Source organism: Pollicipes pollicipes, unplaced genomic scaffold, assembly GCF_011947565.3.
Source record: "Pollicipes pollicipes isolate AB1234 unplaced genomic scaffold, Ppol_2.1 Scaffold_4740;HRSCAF=5597_pilon_pilon_pilon, whole genome shotgun sequence".
Taxonomy (NCBI): domain Eukaryota; kingdom Metazoa; phylum Arthropoda; class Thecostraca; order Pollicipedomorpha; family Pollicipedidae; genus Pollicipes; species Pollicipes pollicipes.
Window position 1 is genome coordinate 9,910,129 of NW_023596545.1, and position 19,617 is coordinate 9,929,745.

The 19,617-nt window shown below is 51.3% G+C and overlaps 2 protein-coding genes across 2 annotated transcripts in view; one reads left to right on the forward strand and one right to left on the reverse strand.

Moving 5' to 3' along the window:
- Nep3 (M13 family metallopeptidase neprilysin 3) overlaps positions 1 to 4,476 on the forward strand; it is a 30,386-nt gene extending 25,910 nt beyond the window's left edge. Inside the window, exons 10-15 of the mRNA XM_037222360.1 lie at positions 93 to 216; positions 474 to 630; positions 1,291 to 1,469; positions 2,418 to 2,564; positions 2,936 to 3,075; positions 4,271 to 4,476. Coding sequence (XP_037078255.1) covers positions 93 to 216; positions 474 to 630; positions 1,291 to 1,469; positions 2,418 to 2,564; positions 2,936 to 3,075; positions 4,271 to 4,447 — 924 coding nt within the window. The 3' untranslated portion in view covers positions 4,448 to 4,476. The remainder of the gene's footprint in view (positions 1 to 92; positions 217 to 473; positions 631 to 1,290; positions 1,470 to 2,417; positions 2,565 to 2,935; positions 3,076 to 4,270) is intronic.
- Positions 4,477 to 8,540: 4,064 nt separating this feature from the next.
- LOC119098746 (syntaxin-7-like) lies at positions 8,541 to 19,420 on the reverse strand. The gene is given in 9 exon segments (XM_037221773.1): positions 8,541 to 9,742; positions 10,843 to 10,940; positions 12,214 to 12,369; positions 12,814 to 13,023; positions 13,587 to 13,730; positions 13,732 to 13,753; positions 14,251 to 14,306; positions 14,626 to 14,752; positions 19,315 to 19,420. Coding segments are annotated over 7 exon segments (792 nt in total). The 5' UTR covers positions 14,737 to 14,752; positions 19,315 to 19,420; the 3' UTR covers positions 8,541 to 9,742; positions 10,843 to 10,847.
- Positions 19,421 to 19,617: the final 197 nt, after the last annotated feature.

Consider the following 19,617-nt stretch of genomic DNA (forward strand, 5'->3'; position numbering starts at 1 on the left):
ATACGACATAGCCGATATGCAAGCGCATGGAAATGACCGAAACAGGGAAAGTATGCCGTCCGATCTGACGGCGTGGGCTCCCTGACTGACAGGCCGAGGAGATGGTAGCCGACATACGCAAGTCGTTCATCTCCAACACGGCACAGCTCTCTTGGATGGACGACGAAACGCGAAAGCTGGCGGAAGAGAAGGCCGAGGCCATCACCAGAATGATCGGTGAGGCCACTCCAAGCTGTAGACGGACGCGCGTCAGACCGACCAGAGGCGTTTTTGCAGCCACACAAATACATCTCGTGTGCAAACAGCCCTTTAGATCCGAGCGTAGCTTTGTCCAAGTACCTCGAAGGCTGTTGTTGTAAAGCCTCTTCTAACGAAATTCTGGCCTGTGATGTGTGCTTGTGCTTGTAATACCAGGGGTCATTTTCCAGCGTTCTGGAGCGCAGCAGGGCTGATGGGGAAACACGTATTTACAGGGTTCCCTCCCAACATATTGGATGCAGAATACCTTGATGAAAAGTATGGAGGCCTTGAAATTAAAGAGAATGAGTACTTTGAAAACAATTTACGCCACGCCAAACATTCTCTGATCAAGAATCTCGAGAAGTACGGAAAAGCTGTGAATAAAACGAGGTAAGTAAGATTCAAATGAAGATTATTGGCTCGACTGGATTGTGTTCACGTGTGAAAATTACTTCCGGTCGATTAAAGTTTGATCACTGCCTTTTTATGGACGTACGTGGATGTAATCAGAATTTACATGGATGTAACTTTACATGGACGTGATCAGAATTTACGCTCATTCTCAACATTTAGACTACGATAAATAACGTGCTGTGCGTTCAGAACTTTTGCAAATGCTGAAAAGGGTCAAATTAGTGAAACAAGAAAGAGTATATTTCGTAATGATGTGCAAATGTGGCAGAACATAGGGGCATCTCTACTTTGCCACTTTATTGATTTGTCTCGATTTTACATGTTTTTAATGTAAACACTAGAAAGTTACCATCCCATATAGTATTGAACGAAAAATGAATCACAGAACAATCACAAACGTGTTATTTTTAATCTTTTCAGCCTATTAATATATGAAACTTGGAAAAATAGCATCGAACTACTCCGTTAACGTCGTCCATTACCTGCTATTGCTATTGTCGTTCCCACGCATATCATAATCGTACCTGGAGCGCGCAACATAACTAAGCATCTAGAATATGCACACCCGAACTAGCACACCCCTGCTGCTCCCCCTAAAACCGGCGATCGTGTGGCCTGACCTGACCTGTTCGCCAGGTGGGACATGACCCCGCCGTCGGTCAACGCTTACTACTCAGCATCACACAACATGATCGTATTTCCGGCCGGCATTCTGCAGGCGCCCTTCTACGACCCACAGTACCCACGCTCTCTCAACTTCGGCGCCATGGGCGTGGTCATGGGCCACGAGTTGACCCACGCTTTCGACGACCAGGGTGAGCGGCGAGCGTCTATGCTTCCCCCGTGGCGGTGAGGCGTTTGTGTCGCGGCCGTAAGCTCGCGGGTTCGGAACTCACCGATGGCAGATTTGGCGATTTCGTTTCACATGGCGGGGATACGCGCCGATGTTGACTTTATTCTCAACCGGCATTGCAAAGTAACCACAACAAAATGAAGGGGCATGGTCTTAAAGGGCGTGTTTCACATTCGTATGCTTTTTTAGCTGAAATAGCCATCTTGAAGATCATTCGGTGCAGTTCAACGCTCCGCCTTCTTAAGACCTAAGCCACTCTAGTTTCTGAGCAAAACGTCCGCGGAGATGTGTAAACTATTTGTTGCAAACTAGTTCAACGGCACTCAGGCATCCATGATGCGGTAACAATGCCATTCAATTTTTTTCCATTTCAATGGCCTTTCGGCGATCAAGGCGAAAAAACACAACTGTCGAGCCGTTCGTAGCTGGCGTTTGTGTGCGCCATTTTTCAGTCTTTTCCACTCATAAGTATACTAATAATTATAATGAGCTTGTTTCATCGTTTTTGATGCCGGTATGGTCTTAACGTCAGGTGCACACCCTCCGGTCGACACGGCCTTGACATCAGGTATACACTCGGCTGTGACGCACGCGTGTTTATTTTGAATCCCGCATCCCGGAATTCCCAGACTAGCGTCAACGTATGACTGCTTTAGCCATGACCCAGCTTTCTGTAACTTTATATATATATATATATATATATATATATATATATATACATAGTTTTAGGGGCTGCCTGATCCCTGGTCACGGCCTACCCCAGGCCAGGCGCGTGTGGATGCGTACGTATGGATGTCTCTGTTGGCGATCTGGGGCATTCCCTGTCGGTTCATACAATATCGCAGCACCTAATCGTTGTCTGCCACGCAACGACAACGACGCCGCACGTTGCCGTGCCCTGTGACTGCAGGCCGCGAGTACGATAAGAACGGCAACATGAACCAGTGGTGGAAAAACGCCACCATCCAGCGCTTCAAGGACCGTACCCAGTGTATGGTGGATCAGTATTCCAAGTTCAAAGTCGGCAATCTGACGGTCAACGGCCGGCAGACCCTGGGTAAGATGGACTGACGGCAGAAGTCGATGCCCTGTCCAAATGCGTGCAATGCATTTTTCTCGATGCAAGATAACGTAGAGGTTAATGGAGGAATATCTTTTTTGGAATGTTCCGGTGACGCCGATTTTCGTTGGTTGTATGGGTGAGCCCATAGGTTGCCATAAACAACGTCGCGCTTTCTAAAGAGTGATAGCGATATAGGCACCGTTGCGTGTAGGCTATGCTTGCAAACACTAAATCATTTTCTCGCTTACTCAAAGGGTTCGACACGTTTGGCAAATTCCCGTCATCCCGTTTGGCAAATTCCCTATCTCAGCCATCCTAGCAGTGAGCCTGTGATAGTCACGTGCTCACGCCGACGCCTCCGGCAGGTGAGAACATCGCCGACAACGGCGGCCTTAAGGCCTCGTTTGACGCGTACCGGCTGTACAGGAAACACCACGGCGAGGAGCTGCCTCTCCCCGGCGTCAACCACACCCACTCGCAGCTCTTCTTCCTCGCCTTCTCACAGGTCGGCGCTCTTGTACTTGAGGGTGATGATCGATTACGTTCATGGGTGGGGATTTGCGTCCCTTTGACTAGGCCACGCCGCCCCCTTCTCAAATGACTTTTTTTAGCTTGTAATAACATGTCCCCACCAATGATAAATCATTGCAGAGAAGGCCCAGGATAATACTAGACTGCCATGAACCTTTCAAATTGGCAATTTCTCCCCCCCCCCCCCTCCCCCACGCCCTAATATTCCAACTTGGGCTCAAACGTTTAACATACTCCCTTCCTGGCGGTCTTCCGAAAGCAGCACAGACGGCCCGCACGAAGTCGTATTTGGCACAACCACTCAACCGAATGAATGATCGATGTCGACTATAGTGATCGACGCCTGCATCACTTCTTCCAGGAGCATTCGAAGTGCGCAAACTAAGGACTCGTCCATAAATCACGTTTCTCGTTTTTGGCCACTTTCGCTCGCCCCTGCCCCCTTGGGTGAGAGTCCGCTTCCAGGGATATGCTACTTAAATATAACAAAAATCATATTTCAGGATGACTTTCGACCACACCTGAACGCAACTTTGCGCTGTCAAAACCCTCTCCCGTTTGTTATGCTCCGGCTACGCTCCATCAAAAACCCTCCCCATTTCCCTCCACACGAGACGCCATCTATGAAGAACCCCTTAAGTTTAGTCTACCAAACGTGCTGGCGCCATTCTTTTAATGAAAGAGGCTGTTTGTACAGCAGAACCCATGAGACGGGCTTTCGATTCACACGATCTCGCGGTGCTAGCTGCCCCGGCCACCTGTGACGCCGCCTGCTGTCTTGATCCCCTTTGACGCCACCTGCTGCCGTGGTCCCCTGTGACGCCGCCCGATGCCCTGGCTGCCTGTGACGCTGCCCGCTGTCCTGACTCTCTGTGACGCCGCCCGCTGTCCTGACTCTGTGATGCCGCCCGCTGTCCTGACCCCCTGTGACGCCGCCTACTGTCCGGGCCCCCTGTGATGCCGCACGCTGTTCTGACCCCCTGCGCCGCCGCCTGCTGTCCTGGCCCCCTGTGACGCTGCCCGCTGTCCTGGCCCCTGTGACGCAGCCCGCTGTCCCGACCCTCTGTGACGCCGCCCGCTGCCCTGACCCCTGTGACGCAGCCCGCTGTCCTGATCCTCTGTGACGCCGCCCACTGCCCTGACCCTTGTGACGCCACCCGCTGCCGCAGGTGTGGTGTACGTCGGCCACGCCCGAGGCGCAGCGCATGACGACGCTGAACGACAACCACTCCCCGGCGCGCTACCGGGTGATCGGGCCGCTCTCCAACTCGCCGGACTTTGCGCGCGAGTACCGGTGTGCGGCCGGCTCCGCCATGAACCCCGTGCACAAGTGCGAGGTGTGGTGAGCGGCGTCACCCGGCGCGGCGACGGCGAAGGCGGGGCGCCGCCGCTGCAGGAGCCGCGCGCGCCTGCTGTCTGTCGGCGCCGCCGCTGCAGGAGCCGCGCGCGCCTGCTGTCTGTCGGCGCCGACGCTGCAGGAGCCGCGCGCGCCTGCTGTCTGTCGGCGTCGACGCCGGCGGGCTCACCGCTCGACGCCAGCGGTCGGCGGCCAGGCTTTCGCCGTGCAGCCCGCCAGCTCGACCGGCTGCGAACTGCGCCATCGCATGCGCTTTGGGAGAGGGCACCAGATAGCACCTTTCCAAGCGCCTTGCTCGAATTTCGCGCTATCCGCGATGTCCATATCCCGCGCAGCACAGCAGATCCTGGCTGGCGGTGTTCCTCGGATTACTTATTTGATATGTGAGGGCTGTGTGTTATACACTGCGGCACAGCGTGAGTACAGCAGATGCCAAAGACAGATTCAGCCACAATTTCGGAGGCTGTACAGGTTTGGACCAGCGTTAAACGAACACAGGCTTCTTGATGGCTGGACGTATCAAAGCCAATGTTGCTGGAGGTGGCCTTTAACCAACTACGTCACGGGAAAACGACCAGTGGTTCTATCGTGTGTCACATTATACGTGTAAGCTCTCCTGGACGCGGGGATCCGCTGTATGTGTAGATATCCGTGAGAGTGGGACCAGATCAAATGGCGTTGGAAGTCCCCTAGTACTAAATTCGATGACATTTTGACTTGTTCCTCAGGTCTTATCTTAAGAAGCGGTCGATTTCTTTTGCACCTGCGAGTTGCTAAGGACTCGCGCCATGACAGGAGTTTCATCATGCTGAATGCCAGGGAAGTAGTAGCAAATTGTCACTTCAGGGCGTCGGTTCATGATGTAAGCAGTGCCGACCAATACTTTATCTTGAAGAAAGCTTGTACTCAAGTTCACTTTAACACTATGTTTGCAGGAGCTTCACGTTAGTGTTTAGTTTCGAGGTCAGCAGCACCAATAGCAAGCACCATAACTTAACTAACAGCCTTTAAAACGTGCATGTGCAACTAGGTGATTTTGTTACACGAACATCCAAAGCTTTTTTCCTCATGGTGTTCGACGTTTGTTTAAACACGTTCGATGTGATAAACACGCACGTTACATGAGCAAACGCCCGATTTCATCGCGCACTTTGACGAGACAAAAGGTGCTCGGCTTTCTGAACCGTTGGCTGCAGCAATAGCCGAGACCGAGACGCACGGGCACCGGTATAAAGCGAGACCCTCAACTGGTGCTGACATTCGAACCAGCGTTCAAGGTACTCAACACTGGACAACGTTTCCTGGTATCGACAATGCCGCAACAGTGTCGCACGGCAACGTCCCAGCGCCGCCCGTATTGATCTCGTGCCGACCATCGGTACCTTAACATCGATGCCTCGCCTCGCTGTGTGTAGGTCCGTTTTTGAAAATACAGTAATGTTCAACCCCTGTTAAGCGCCCTTCCGTTGTCAAATCATGTGAAGTTAAATGAGGCAGTGAGACTTGGCGTAAATAGCTAGGGAATACTACAACGCTAATTAATTACCATAGCATCATTGACAACAAGACACTGCGTGAGCTGAGTGCATGACACCGAGGCTTGATTATGTTTTCATGGCTGTCTGCAGGACGACCATGCAGCTGTATGCATACCCTAGAGAATGATGTAGTCTCTGTTTTGTCGTGCCGGCTGGTATTGGTAACGAATGCAACACATTACTCGTGAGCATTGATATATGTATATTTTTGTGATTCGACATTCATACATTCTGAATATTTCGTCAGTAATGGCCAGCCATCACATCCACGTGCTTAGTGCGGTGTTTGTGTAAGAACAGCTCGGCGTCTTGCTTTAACCCAGACCCATGAGTGGACAACAGCATATGGGCGGCCTGCCAGTGGCCACACCGACATTCGTTGATATTGCCGTACTTTTAACATTTACCACACGTTTGCTGTCTTCGGTCGCGCTGCCGCACCATTTTCCCCAGTGTTGTCCACTAACGCCCAGCCGACAGAAGCGCCGGCTCAAAATCGTCCTGCGCGGCTCGAAGCAGGTGTCGAACGAACCCAAGCGGTGTGATTCGGAGTCAGACGACCGCGCATGAGCGGAGGCAGACACAAATACGGCGCCTCGACTCGCAGTGAACGTCGAGCGTTTTAATGTTCGCGCATATATGACATCTCACAGTCAAACTGAAGCGCTTGCGATTTTCGCTGAATGCTGTCGTGAGTCGACAGCTTTCGGATCTTAACCATGTTCGAAAGATTGCTTGCCAGGCTTCGACGGGAAACAATTCCCAGCACTCAGTCCATGGCTTCGTGCAGGGCATTGTCGACCGTTTCGAACTGCCGAGTAGTCTCAAACCGCTCTCAGTTAACATGAGCTTTGCGAAGGCATCATATCGTTTTGCATAAGGTTGTCGTTCTTCACTCTACTTGTACGATAATCCACCTTATGCCTGTAGCTGAGAGACACGGCGGGTTGAGCGGGTCAAAATTCCTGGGAAGATTCGATTGATGAAATGATTCTAAATATTTCTTGTAATATCCTCACGCAGTGTATGATGTTAAGCATCCGCATAAAGACTACCGCACTCTGAAGACTTTCGCATTCGCGGCAAATGCCGGCAACTGCGACGCGCTTCGTGTCGCCGTTTTATATGGTACGTTCATGGTGTTTCAGTATGTTTTCTGTGCGCTGATCGTCATGTATAAGCATGTGATGTGCACTCAGTGATGAACAGTCGCGAAGGGCCAGAAGATAATGTATGTCGAAGTTATGTCCGCGTAGGAACCGTAGCGCATTGCCGATGTTAGAGCCGCGTCCCACCTGGCAGCAACCACGCGTTGTCGCTTGTGATGCCAGCTCTAGTCGTCACCGCTGCATTAGGCTGGAAGGCATGGTCGGAGGCTGTCCGTCGCCGCCGCGCTCAGGCGGCGGCCCCATTCTCGGACGTGCGGCCGGCCGCCCGACTTCTGTGCTACAGTCCGGCTGCTGGTGTTGTGCGGCGCGCGCGAGAGGGCGTGCCATGTATATCGTCACGGTTCTTGTCATGTGCTTTTAAGCGGTTGCAGAGGCAACGCGCCGTGCCTGGGCGCGCGCCGGCGCGAGCCAGAGCGAGAGCCAAAGCTGGCGTCGGGTTCAGGCCAGTCAGTCTGTTTCGTTTTACACGAATACACGGTGGTCAACGGGAGCCGGTGGCGGGCGGCTCGGTCGGGGCGGCGAGCAGCACCGGTCCGGGCACGAGCGGGGCCCGAGGGGCTGCAGACGACTCGAGGCACGCAGGCGATACCACCCACTGACCGGCCGCCTCGCTCCACTCCGGACCCGAGTACTGCCCGCTAGGTCGCAGTGCCCGGGTTTTGAACCGAACTGTGACACGCACGCGACGCTACAGATGACCGCGTGCCTGAAACATCACTCAGCTCGGAGGGAGTGCAGCTGGTCTATGACGCTGTTGTACACAAAGCCTGTGCTATAGAGGGTTGCAGATGTGGCCCATACGAATCCTACTACCAGGGCAAGGCGGTACGGTCTTTCTTGGAACGGAGAAGTCCGTAAGATGTCACGAAAATAAACGCACTTTCATCCGCGAAACGAGGCCAGTGAATAAACTGAAAGATTGAGCGCGCTACCCTACGTCCTGAATGGACGTGGCGCACATGAACGGCAAGAAGGGCGCGCGCGTGTGTGTGTGTGTCATTGGGGCTTTACGACGCGCCCCGCTGCTGATGCTGTATGGCGTCGCCTGCCTCTCACCCTGGCGGGAAGGGCGGGCACCGCGGGGAATCAAACCCCGTACCTCTGGTTTCCCAGACGCGTACTGGTTAACGCAGGCGCGTTAACCACTACACTACCGGCACCTCGACAAGAAGGGCGGAAGTGTTTGACGGACATTGCACCAAAATGAGCTTCTCTACTCGATATGCCGTCTCGTTGCTGTCGCTGTCGTAGTTTTCAAATTACTGCGGTTTGCCGGGCAGCTTCTGCAAAGACAGGAACATCCCAACCCCACAGAGAACATCCACTTCCAACTTGCCGTGAATATTTAGCAATTCACGCTATAACAAACGAGACGCACGTTTAAATTTTCGTTTATTAGAGAAACCGTAGGGCTGGCGAGCAGTCCAGACGCTGCTGTACGGCAGCACGGGAAACACCACACCCCTGTCCGATTATTTTCACATGACGAATGCACAGGCTTACACCATACGATGCAGATAATTAAAGCACGGCGTTGAATAAATATAGCTATATGGACGTACATGACTAACTAAAAGACAACTTGCAGTGGACCCTCAACAACTTCTCAATCTCTTGCATCGGTCTTTGTTGCCAAATTACACACAAGCTTCGCGCAATGACAACCGTGACCAATTCGGTGGTTACTGACCCCAAACCAGCCCACAGAATCCCCAAATCGCCCCTTACGATGTCAATGCCATAACGAAGCCAGGGAATCCAACACAGATAGGGGAAAAGACGGACCTTTGCCTCAGGATCCACAGGCCCACCAACTGCGCTCGTTTTGCCAGTTCCCCCACTCAGCTGCTGAGGCTGGCGCACAAATATCCGGTGTTTATCACAGCGAACGCAAGTTCTCCTGGCAAATGAAGCCGGCAGATATCGTAAGATTCACATTTCCTGCATATCGCCTGATTACAGCAAAGTTTACCATAGCTTGCACTCGCATTTTACAGCTGATGCAACATGGCGCGAATCAGCACGTGCAAGCTGCACTAGCCCGCCACTGTGCTTCCTCCTGGCGCATATCTTCGCTGGGAATGATCCGAATAGCTTATCCAACAGTCACTGGATTGGGGCAGAGTGGTTATAAAGGTCTGCACACGCTACGGCGGTAATCAGATAACGCAGGAGCCTAAGCTGGCGCTACAGTCCACTGCGATGTCTACCCAGTGCATGATGAGCCCATGCTTTACATACACCACCCGCCGCTGGCTTCCATGCTCGGAAGCGACTAAGCTACCGTGAAATAACCGCGCGTGGTTATGCTGACACGCCAACCGGCGCACGCCACAGTGCCTCCGTCGTGTGGGCGGTTACACCAAGACCAGCCCGGCCGGCGCACAGGAGCCGGTGAGCGCGCAGTCCGGCGGCCCAGACCAGGCCGGCCCCGTGCCGGCGTCAGCGCCGATCGGGCGGCGGCCGCGCCGCGCCGGCCGCTCAGTGGCGCATGCGCGCCTTCAGCACCAGCGCGATCACCAGCGCCGTGAACAGGAACACGGCCAGCAGGGTGACCGTCTGCTTGCGCGACATGCTCTGCGGACACGACGCACCGGCGTGTCAGGGGCGGGGCGGGGCGGAGGCGGGGCGAGCCGCGGCACGTGCTGAGAGCGCCGCGCCCGGGTCGGCCACAGCGACGCACCTCGCTGCCGATGGAGCACACGGCGTGCCCCTGTGGCGCGGCCGAGGACAACAGGCCGCCCGAGGGGTCGGGCAGGGCAGAACGAACGTGCCCTGTGGCGCTGCCGAGGACAACGGGCCGCCCGATGGGTCGGGCAGGTTAGAACGAACGAATCGACCGGTGGCCCCTCGGCTTCGCATCAGCTACCATTGAGGGGTTGATGATCAATAGTTCGGTTTAGGGAGCCACCACTGCTTGGTAACACAGCACACGGAGGGATGTTCGTTGTCACCCCACGGAGCTGGTGTGGATGACAGCATCGTGGGTTTGCGGCAGGCTATTATTATCATTCCGTGTCTACTCCGCGAGACACGCCAACGCCACGCTGAACGTCGAGGACCAGATTTGTGAAGTCTGTGACGGGGTTCTACGTCTCCATCGTTGGCGTTATGTTGTCCCAGTGGACAACTAAAACAAATACAAAAAAGAAAACAAAAGAGATGAGAAAAAGGCTAGGGATGCGGTGCGCGAGGCAAATCTCTAATTGTGAGACCAGATAAATGTTTTGTGGATGTGCAAAATGACAGCCTTTAATTCATGCCGTGTCCATAAGACCCCGTGGTTAGCTCGCGCTCAAAGTACATCTAAAAGTAACCAAATGTAACGAAACAGCCAAGGCGACAACAGTACACCGATGCCGGTCCACTCCATTTTTGAGACGGCTTTCAATGCAACTCTAACTGATCATGTGAGAAAACTGAGCAGCGGAAGGCCTTACGCATGGCCATTTTGCATATCACTTCGTTTAACCAGGAATCAACACATAGAAAACAATCTAGACAACCAACGAGCAGCCTACTGACCGGCTTATTGCTTTGTAAACATGCAGGCTAAAAGTGCTGACGTCACTGCGGGCGTCTCACAGTGCGAAAGCATACGCTTAGAAAAACGTTCACGTCTTGGCTAACTAAAGGCACAACTCCGGTAAGGCAGGCACTCGTAGTTCAGTACTCACCCGGTTTACGACGACTCGTAGGCAACCACGCAGATAATAATGATGAGAACGATCACCAAGAATACAAACAGGCAAAGCTTCTTCCTACGAGCTTTGTTCTAGCCGCCGGCGGGAAAAGAAAAACATCCATGTTAGACGAGAATCGCAGACCTGGCAGCAGGCGAAAAGCTCGGGGGTCTACAAGAGCGAACGACACTGACGATACGGCAGAGGGGAGACTGCGGAGCTGGGCTGCGCCACTGGGCACGGCGGCCGGCGGGGCCAGCCGACATCCACGGCGGTCGGAGAAAACCACGAAACCAAAGTCAGGGCGAAGACGATTCCATGAAAGCGGAAATAAAGTAAATTAACACATGTCATCACGTCGTAAGTATGCTATTTCTGGTCTCATTACCGGACACAAGTCGGTAACGATAATGTTTGGGTGAGGACAGTATATCTCAGCAGCCGTTGCGCGGATATTCACGCTCCTCGAACCCGGCCTGCGTACAAACCAGCCGGCTTCCCCGCCGTCCCTGGCCCATAGCGTCGTCACAACGCTATTGAAATCAACAACGCAAGCGGACTGATCCAGAGGAAACACAAACAGACGGAGAAGTGACACAGGTCCCAACGTAGCACGGATAGCTTGAAAAAAGATTAACCGAGTATATCAACTGGACAAAGCATTTAAGGATCATTCGAAGGATTGGGGATGAAGGTAATTATGGCGGCACGATATGACATAGAATCAGCCAATCACAGCGAGTTTTCTATCGACAACGTTCTAGCACATCTGACTGCAGAAAGAAATCGCCTTCAGTACTCTTTATTAGCGAACAAGGCAGACTGCCCAAAGCCAAGCCATGCACCTAAACACCCAATTTAAGAGCGTACGCATCTTCGTGTTTGCCCTCATTTTCGGCCCGACGCATAGCACAGGTGGTTGCACAGAACAGATATAATCAGCCCACACGATTTTCATAACGACCCACAACATAAACCCATGTCCCAACACCAGTGTTGGTCACGGTGCGAGCGAGAAAGGGCATGTTCTGGCACTAGCAGTGAGGAACGGGGGCACTTCTCGCATATGTACGGGAAAGAAAGCGCGCAAAATTTCAGCGATTAACAAGCAAAGTGTAATAAACTGCGCGATGATGAATGCAAAATTACGGGTAGTAGCAGTACCGTTTCGCCAGTTTTGTCACTGATTAAATTTGCTCCCACAACCTTGCACGCTACGACAGGGTTTCCACGAGCAACGGATCCCATTCAAGCAAGCACTGTACAGCATTGGCTGATCACTTGAAGCACGTGTTACTTTATTTCAGAAGGGCCGGCGGCCGGCGCTCGGACCACCGGCGTGGGCCCGGGGAAGAGGCGGCTCACCTGGTACTCGGACGCCTTTGCCAGCTGCTGCACGCCCTGGCCGACGTTAGCGTGCGAGCTCTCGACATTGGCCTCGATTGAATCGATCACCTCGCCCTGTTCGTGTACCATGGTGGCCAGGTCCTTGAAGATCTGGTTCACGTCCATAATGTCCGACTGCGGACAAGGGGCGGACATGAAGTCAATGCAGTGGCAACAGGGCAGAAATCAACTCCGGCAGTAACGGTCGCGGGACCCGGCATGAGCCTGCGTGAATGCGATGAACCAATAAAGGACAAGCAACTGAAAACCAAAGTATTTCTTAAACACAGGGAAAGGTTCACTTGAGACTACCGCACACATCTGGGATCGAGCCCCACACGACCTTCAGGTACCGTCCAAGTAAACACGATGCAGGCGGGTATCCGCGAGCAGGAAACACCCAAACTCATGAATGTTGCTAGACGAGTAGGGAAACCCTCATCTGGTCTCGAATTCCTCCAGCACGCAGCCATGGCCCTCTAACCACACCAGCCCCCGGCATACACCCGGTCCGTCAGGCAGCTCTGTGCCCGCGTATGGCGCGGTGACGCGTCACAGCCGCCGGGCAGCGCGGCTCACCTCCAGTTGGCGGACGGCCGTCTCGCGCTCCCGCAGCTCACTCAGCCGCTCCTCCTCTTCGAACACGGCCTGCGTCTGACTCTGGCCCGGTCCCAGCTGCAGCAGCGGGTCCTGGCGGCCCTCCGACTCCACGAAGAAGCCGCTGCCGCTCTCGGCGCGCGCCCGCTTCACCTCCTCGCGCTCCTGCTCCGCCGCCGTCCGCTGCACCTTCTGCGGACGCGCCGGGCACGGGCGGTCGGCGGCGCGGTACACTGGGACGCGCCAGGCATGGCTCCACGGCGACACGACGATGAAGCAGCCAAGTACACCCGGGCTAGACGGCAGTCACCCGGCCAGAAAACGAGCGTGTGGGGATAGCCCAGACACCTAAGAACAATGAATCGCAGCAGGCAAGAAGGCGTGGGCCAGAAAGTGTTCATCAAGCTGGGCTTTGCATGTTTACGGACAGCCGACGAACGTATAAATAAACGAAGCCAAGATGTGAAAATACACTGCAGTGGTGGCTGAGACGCATGTTAACACATTTTCAGCACTGGCAATGCAAACTTGTCATAAAGATGAAATCCACTGAGCAAAAAGCCCACTCTGGATCTAGCGCTCCATCGATGATGATATTTGGGTTCAGGGGCGCCTCGAATGCAGTGGTCACTTTGCGCTCATGGCTGTGTAAACGCCCCTCATAATCGCGTGCGTAATTGCGCACGAAGTTGCTGCATTATCAGACCGAAGCCAGATTTGGCAGATTTCCTCGATTTCGGAGTTCCTTATCTCACCTGAAAGCTGGTGAGTGCAGTGGTAAAGTCGTTGGTCAGCCGGTCTCGCTGCAGCTTCCACTGGCGCTGGGTGGACGGCGACAGCGGCGCCGGCAGCATGTCCAGGTCCTTGAGGCTGCGGTTCGTGTCGTTGGCCAGCTGTTTAGGTGTAGTGCTGGATCTGGTGCCTGGAGACAACGGGCATCGATGACAGCGCAGACATAGAGCATCACTCCCACCACAGCACGTCAGACACGCACACACCCGTGGGTGTCGCCGACACTGGCAGCGATGACTTAGGGCACGCACTCCAGGTAAGCACGTGCTTGACATAATGTTGCCTAGAAGCTCGGTGAACAATACATCACGATTTGGTAAACACGTTGCCGGCACATGCTCGACCAGTCTGAAGAAAAAAACTCATGTAACCATGGCGCCAAAAGATCAGCCAGAGATTCGCCAGAGATCCCTTCGATCACACTTTGCAGCGCACCGGATGATGCTGCATTAGCTCGAAACCCAACAGAAGCAGCTTCACCTGTTTGACCGTTACGAAACGCACAAAAAAAGAAACGAATGAGCCCGAACAGAAGGCCGCTTCACCCATGTCAGCGCACGGCCAGCCCCGGCCGCGACAGCGCCGTGCCGGCCGGAGCGTCCGGCGGCGGCGGTCGGCCGTACTCACAGCTGGCTGCGCAGCTCGGCAGAGTCCTGCGGCGTGCCCAGCTGGCGCACCATCCGCTTGCATGGACGACACTGCCGGAGAGGGGGGCGTCAGGCGTCAGCGTCAGCCGCGCCGGGGACGGGATGGGTCCCGTCGACACGGCCGCCCCGCACGGCCGCCTGGCACCGAGGCGGCCGCCGCCACAACCCGACGCGCTCAGGTGTGTGCCCACCATCCGCTGCTTTCCCCGAACTTTTTCATGTTCATTCATCCTGATTGCTGGGGTTGAGCGGGCGGCTAATCCTCTACTTTTTCCCGGTTGTATACTCCTCTGGTATGGGGCGGTTCTGGTCAGCTACAAGCAGACTACAGTCACCCAAAGACGAGCGGCAAAGCGCGAGGTGTCTCACCATTCTGTGATATTTTCTGGATGTTCGTTGATATGTTTTGTGCGATCCGCTGAAACTCAGCCTCCTTTGCACCCTCGCCGTTCTGATAGGCGTCCATGTTGGCTGTTGGTCCTCTGGAACAGTCGGACTCGAATTACACACATCTCCTGCACAGCCAACGCAGTATGGATTTGTCGTTCGCTCCTCGTAAATATTCGAATTTGGTTCGGCGAATCAATTGGAAACTTTACTAATCACAGCCAATGTCAAAGGTTTCTTTAATATCAAGTGCCTGCCGGCCATAGTGCTTGAGATTACACGCACACAAAAAACAAGCGTATTTGACTTATCATCGCAACTGGTGCATTACACATATCACGGCTTGTTTCCTAAGAACGAGGCCACAGTCTGAGCGAGTTTTAACGTCCAACAACCAGGCGGCCCGAGCCCACCCGACCATGCACGCCTTTCGCCGACTTAGGGGCCACCACTTTGACACTTTCAAAGTGCTTGAAAATATTCTGATCGGTGAGGCGAATGAAGCCTTCGTCGGGTTCTATTCGGTTACGTCCAGGTATCTTCTGCATGGCAATAATAATCAGGTCTCTCATTACCACGCTCGTCCAGTGAGCACACACGGTGTATACCACCACACCCTAACCGCTGAGCACCAGGCGTCCATTCTCCTAGAGGCGGTCTGGATACCTTGCGGGATCATTCCAAGGAACAGGATGGGCCAGTGGAGCGGACCGCTGGTGCTCTCGGCCGAGGAGTGGAAGCCGAGACTGGGGCAAACCGAATCCGACGTCCCTTGCAAACGGGTTCATCTGAACAGGATCAATGTGGATCAGGACAGGCCAAAATGTTAACAAAACCAGTGAAAAACATCTGTGATGCCAGCCAACACCAGCATTCATACAACACCTCCACTCACCCACACTTCAGGATCCTCGGTGCACACACCCATACACTTCAGGTGCCTCAGTACATACACATCAGGAATTTGTCCATGTTTTGCGGGCAGAAAAGCAACTAATCATCAGGGTGTCAATATAGACATCATGTCATAAAAGTGTGTGTGACTCCACAAAGCTGTCGCTCGACAACAGAAATCACGACGACCAGACTCATGTAATACTCACAAAATAAACCTTCCATTATTTTCCTCTGCAACATGCAGTCACAGACAAAACCAAACATAAGTCTGCAACTAAGTGTGCCAGACAACTGAGAATCTTCTTTTTTACTTTCAGACTGACACACATGCCACAAAATATGGACAAAATCGACACAGCATCTGCTGCTCACATTTAAGATTACATTCCATCAGCTATGCAATGCACACCTGCCTTCACAAAATCGAGCGGCCGACTGAAATTGCCTGGTGGCTCTAGTCAGAATCTGGCACACCTAAAGAGCTCTCCAGCCATCCATTCACATGATGACCTTTGGGCTCACACTGAACTTCTAAGTGAGCCATTACTGCAGGGCCAACTTGGGTTACCCATACATGTAACAACCAGTGCATTGAGCCCCGCAGCCTCTCATGGACAGATTTCTCATAACATGTAGTACTAACTCCAAGCAAAGAAGTCTTTGTGGCTGTAGCACTCATTCTAGATGAATCATCATGTGATGAGTTACCCAACAGTAAGTCTTTAGTATACCCATTATGTTTTCAACATCTCTTTTGTATTTTTGATACTGTGCTGGACACCACCCCTGATGCAGATATCAGAGAGGCATCTTTCACCTGGGTTTTTGGTTTGGTTTTCGGATTAGAGCCCTTTCGACCAGAAATGATCATTTCAGGATTATGGGATGAAGGAAAATGGTAAGCAATGTGACAGACATGTGTGCGCCTGGGGGCCAACCGCCGAGCTTTAACCCCGGGTACCTGGTAGGGGTCCCCCTTCCCACTGGGCTCTCAGCCCACCCATGGCTGACACCTGCAGCCTGCCCCGGACAAGCGGGGTGTCGCGAGGATGCAGGATGAAGCAAGATAGAGGATAAGAGGGACAGATGTGATGTTCTTTCACCTGGATATTTAACAAAAGATCTGCTTCTAGGTCACTTAGCTGCTTCTCAGATTCTTAGGCTGCTTTTTACAGTGCCAGATTTCCACAACTGCCACAGGAATACCAGATTTCTTTCTTCACCTCCAACTAAATGATGCCACTTAAAACACAGGTTCAGGGGCACACCCAAGGACAGGTTGTTCACTCTACCAAAAATATTACTTAAGCCAACACAACCAATATCAGAAATGATGTTGGCTGTGCCACTCTGCAAACAAGCTTCTACATGCATATCTACCAGCTAAAACTTTTACTTCTCCTTATCATGTCCTTTGGTGTTCATTATATTGAACTTATCACCCAATATGGTTCATTTAACTGTTGAGTAGAAATAGCAAACAATTACCAAACAATGATATTATAATGCAACTCATACAGCGCATCCACATGCACCCACGTCTGCACTCCTCCCCATGTGCAGAACACTTGCACAATGCACCAATGTCCTTAGCTAACACATCAGGTAAAGAGTGATAAACATATGAATTTTACATTGGTGTGATACAAACATGCCAGGTGAGTGCCACCACAGACAAAAAGGTTTGGTCGGCAGTCACCATGAGCAACCCACATACAGAAATGGTCAACTCACTTTTGAGTTGAAATTCCATGAGGATGATGTCTGATATTCATCACAAAATGAGCATGACACCAAATTAATGGTAAAATACAAAATAAAATGGCACCATCATGATGAGTAAATTGGGGCTGACATACAAGCATGTCTACCACAGGCATGCAAATTGCTTACAAATAAGCCTGATTTTGCTGGCTCTGGCTACACTGCATTGGACATGATATATAAGATATATGAATCAGCATAACATGATAAGGAAAGCAAAACAAATTGTTGCAATCATGTAAGATAAAAGGGAATAAAACCCACACTGCTTTCAGAATTTGCTGGCTGATTATTGGAAGTGATCAGTGTGCACCAAGCATGAAGCAGGATATGCCACCATATCTACATGTTGAAATCATTTGTAAACCAGGAAAGGGACAAATTATATTTGTTTTGGGCATCATGATTACAAACAAGGGTGTGCTTCACCTGCAGTCATCCAACATGAGATGCTTTAAATCATGAAGATGGGCAAGTCCCATATTCTGGGAAATATTTGCTATAAAATTGGTCTTAAGACAAAGTAAATATTATTCTGCACTTACACATTACACAGTTTAACAAGGCCCAAAATATTTTTGTCAGGAAACTAACAAGGACCATTTTCAGCCAACAACAGCATACACACATCCTTGCACAGTACATCCTCACGCCCTCAGTTGCATCATAACTGTAGGCCACCCAGCTTCTTGTAGCTGTTCTCTGAGATACACACAGAAAACTTTCTATGCAACATGAAGCAGCTTCTAAGGAAGACTAAGATAGCCATAATGCAGAGGAATGATATGGTGATGGAAAACAATGAATAAGGAATGCAAACATGGCACAAACAATAACAAGATTCAGAAAATAATAACATAATTATATTGTGCTCCAATATGAATCACAGAAAAACATTCAAAACCTAGAAAAGAGGAGTGCTATTAAAGATTTGTACCCAAAATGACCACAATTCTACACATTGGAGCAATATAAGATAATAAGTATATATATATATATATATATATATATATATATATATATATATATATATTAAATAGCACAAATACCTCTGTTGCATGCATATTGCTATTGAAAATTATGTGATTCTCACATACAATTTAAGCTGCTATAAATGCAACAAAATTAATATATAAGGGCAGTTAAGTCTGCAAAAGGATTCATTCACTATGCACATGAGACATGGGTGTACTTGTTCTCATGCCTGCATCAACTAACCCCAGGCCAAGCCACATATCCTGTTGCATTTGCATATCATTTTTGATGAAAAAATGTTGAAATGTTTCCCTACCATGTTTATTTAGCTTCAGCTTTTTCAGCATGAGTGAAGTTTGTGCTTTTTGTTAAAAACCTTTAGTATGCTAGGTTCAGTTAAATGACATCATGATATCAAGTATAATTTTGGCAGCATTCTTCAAGAGTGACAAAGATTCAGAAATGTTCAGCAGTGCAATATTTTGCTGAGCTTTTCTGAGCCCTTGCTACTCTGGATGATAAGCACAGCTTAAAATGTTGGGTACCTTCAATATAATTACTTAGCATAAAACCAGCCCACCTGCACCTCCTACTATATTTAAGGTTGTTTACCACAATAACAACATTCAACTCATAATCCTGAAATTGCTGTCAATGCTGCTTCTACTCCAGACAAAGTTAGAGTACCATGCATTACTTGCAACCCAGAGGGCAATACAGGAGCACAACACCCAACATTGCTGACACAAGGAGAGCACAACATACAAATATTGTTTTGCATACACCCGCAACACATTCACCGCTCAGAATGCAATTACAAATATAAATGGGCGACGATGACGCCTAAACCTAGTTCATCACAATGCGCCGGAAACGCCGTAACGAGAATAGATAACCCAAGCTAAATGTGAACTTGAACTTGCGTATCCCATTCCATCCGTTTCAGCGTGGACATTCACGAAAAAAACTGGACAACGACGCAATCCAGGCCTATCACAAAGGCAACCATCGCCATACTTACCGCGCCGTACACAGGCCGAACACGACTACACTCCCACGTCGCTCCGAGACAACCACCTACAGCCACAACCACAACCAATGAACAAAATAGCTAAACGATCCTTCACAAGGGTCTGGAACCCGAGCTGTTCGACAAGGACTTCTCGACTGCATGTTTCGGTGCAATTGGTAGTTGATTGCATGAATAATGTGTTAGCTCGTTCTGATTGGTTCTTTTTTCCAAAGATGTTAGTTTTGGCTTGAAGGGATCAGTTTGCTTCAACAGCTGATCGTCATTGTTATCGCGCAAGAGCATGGTCGCGGT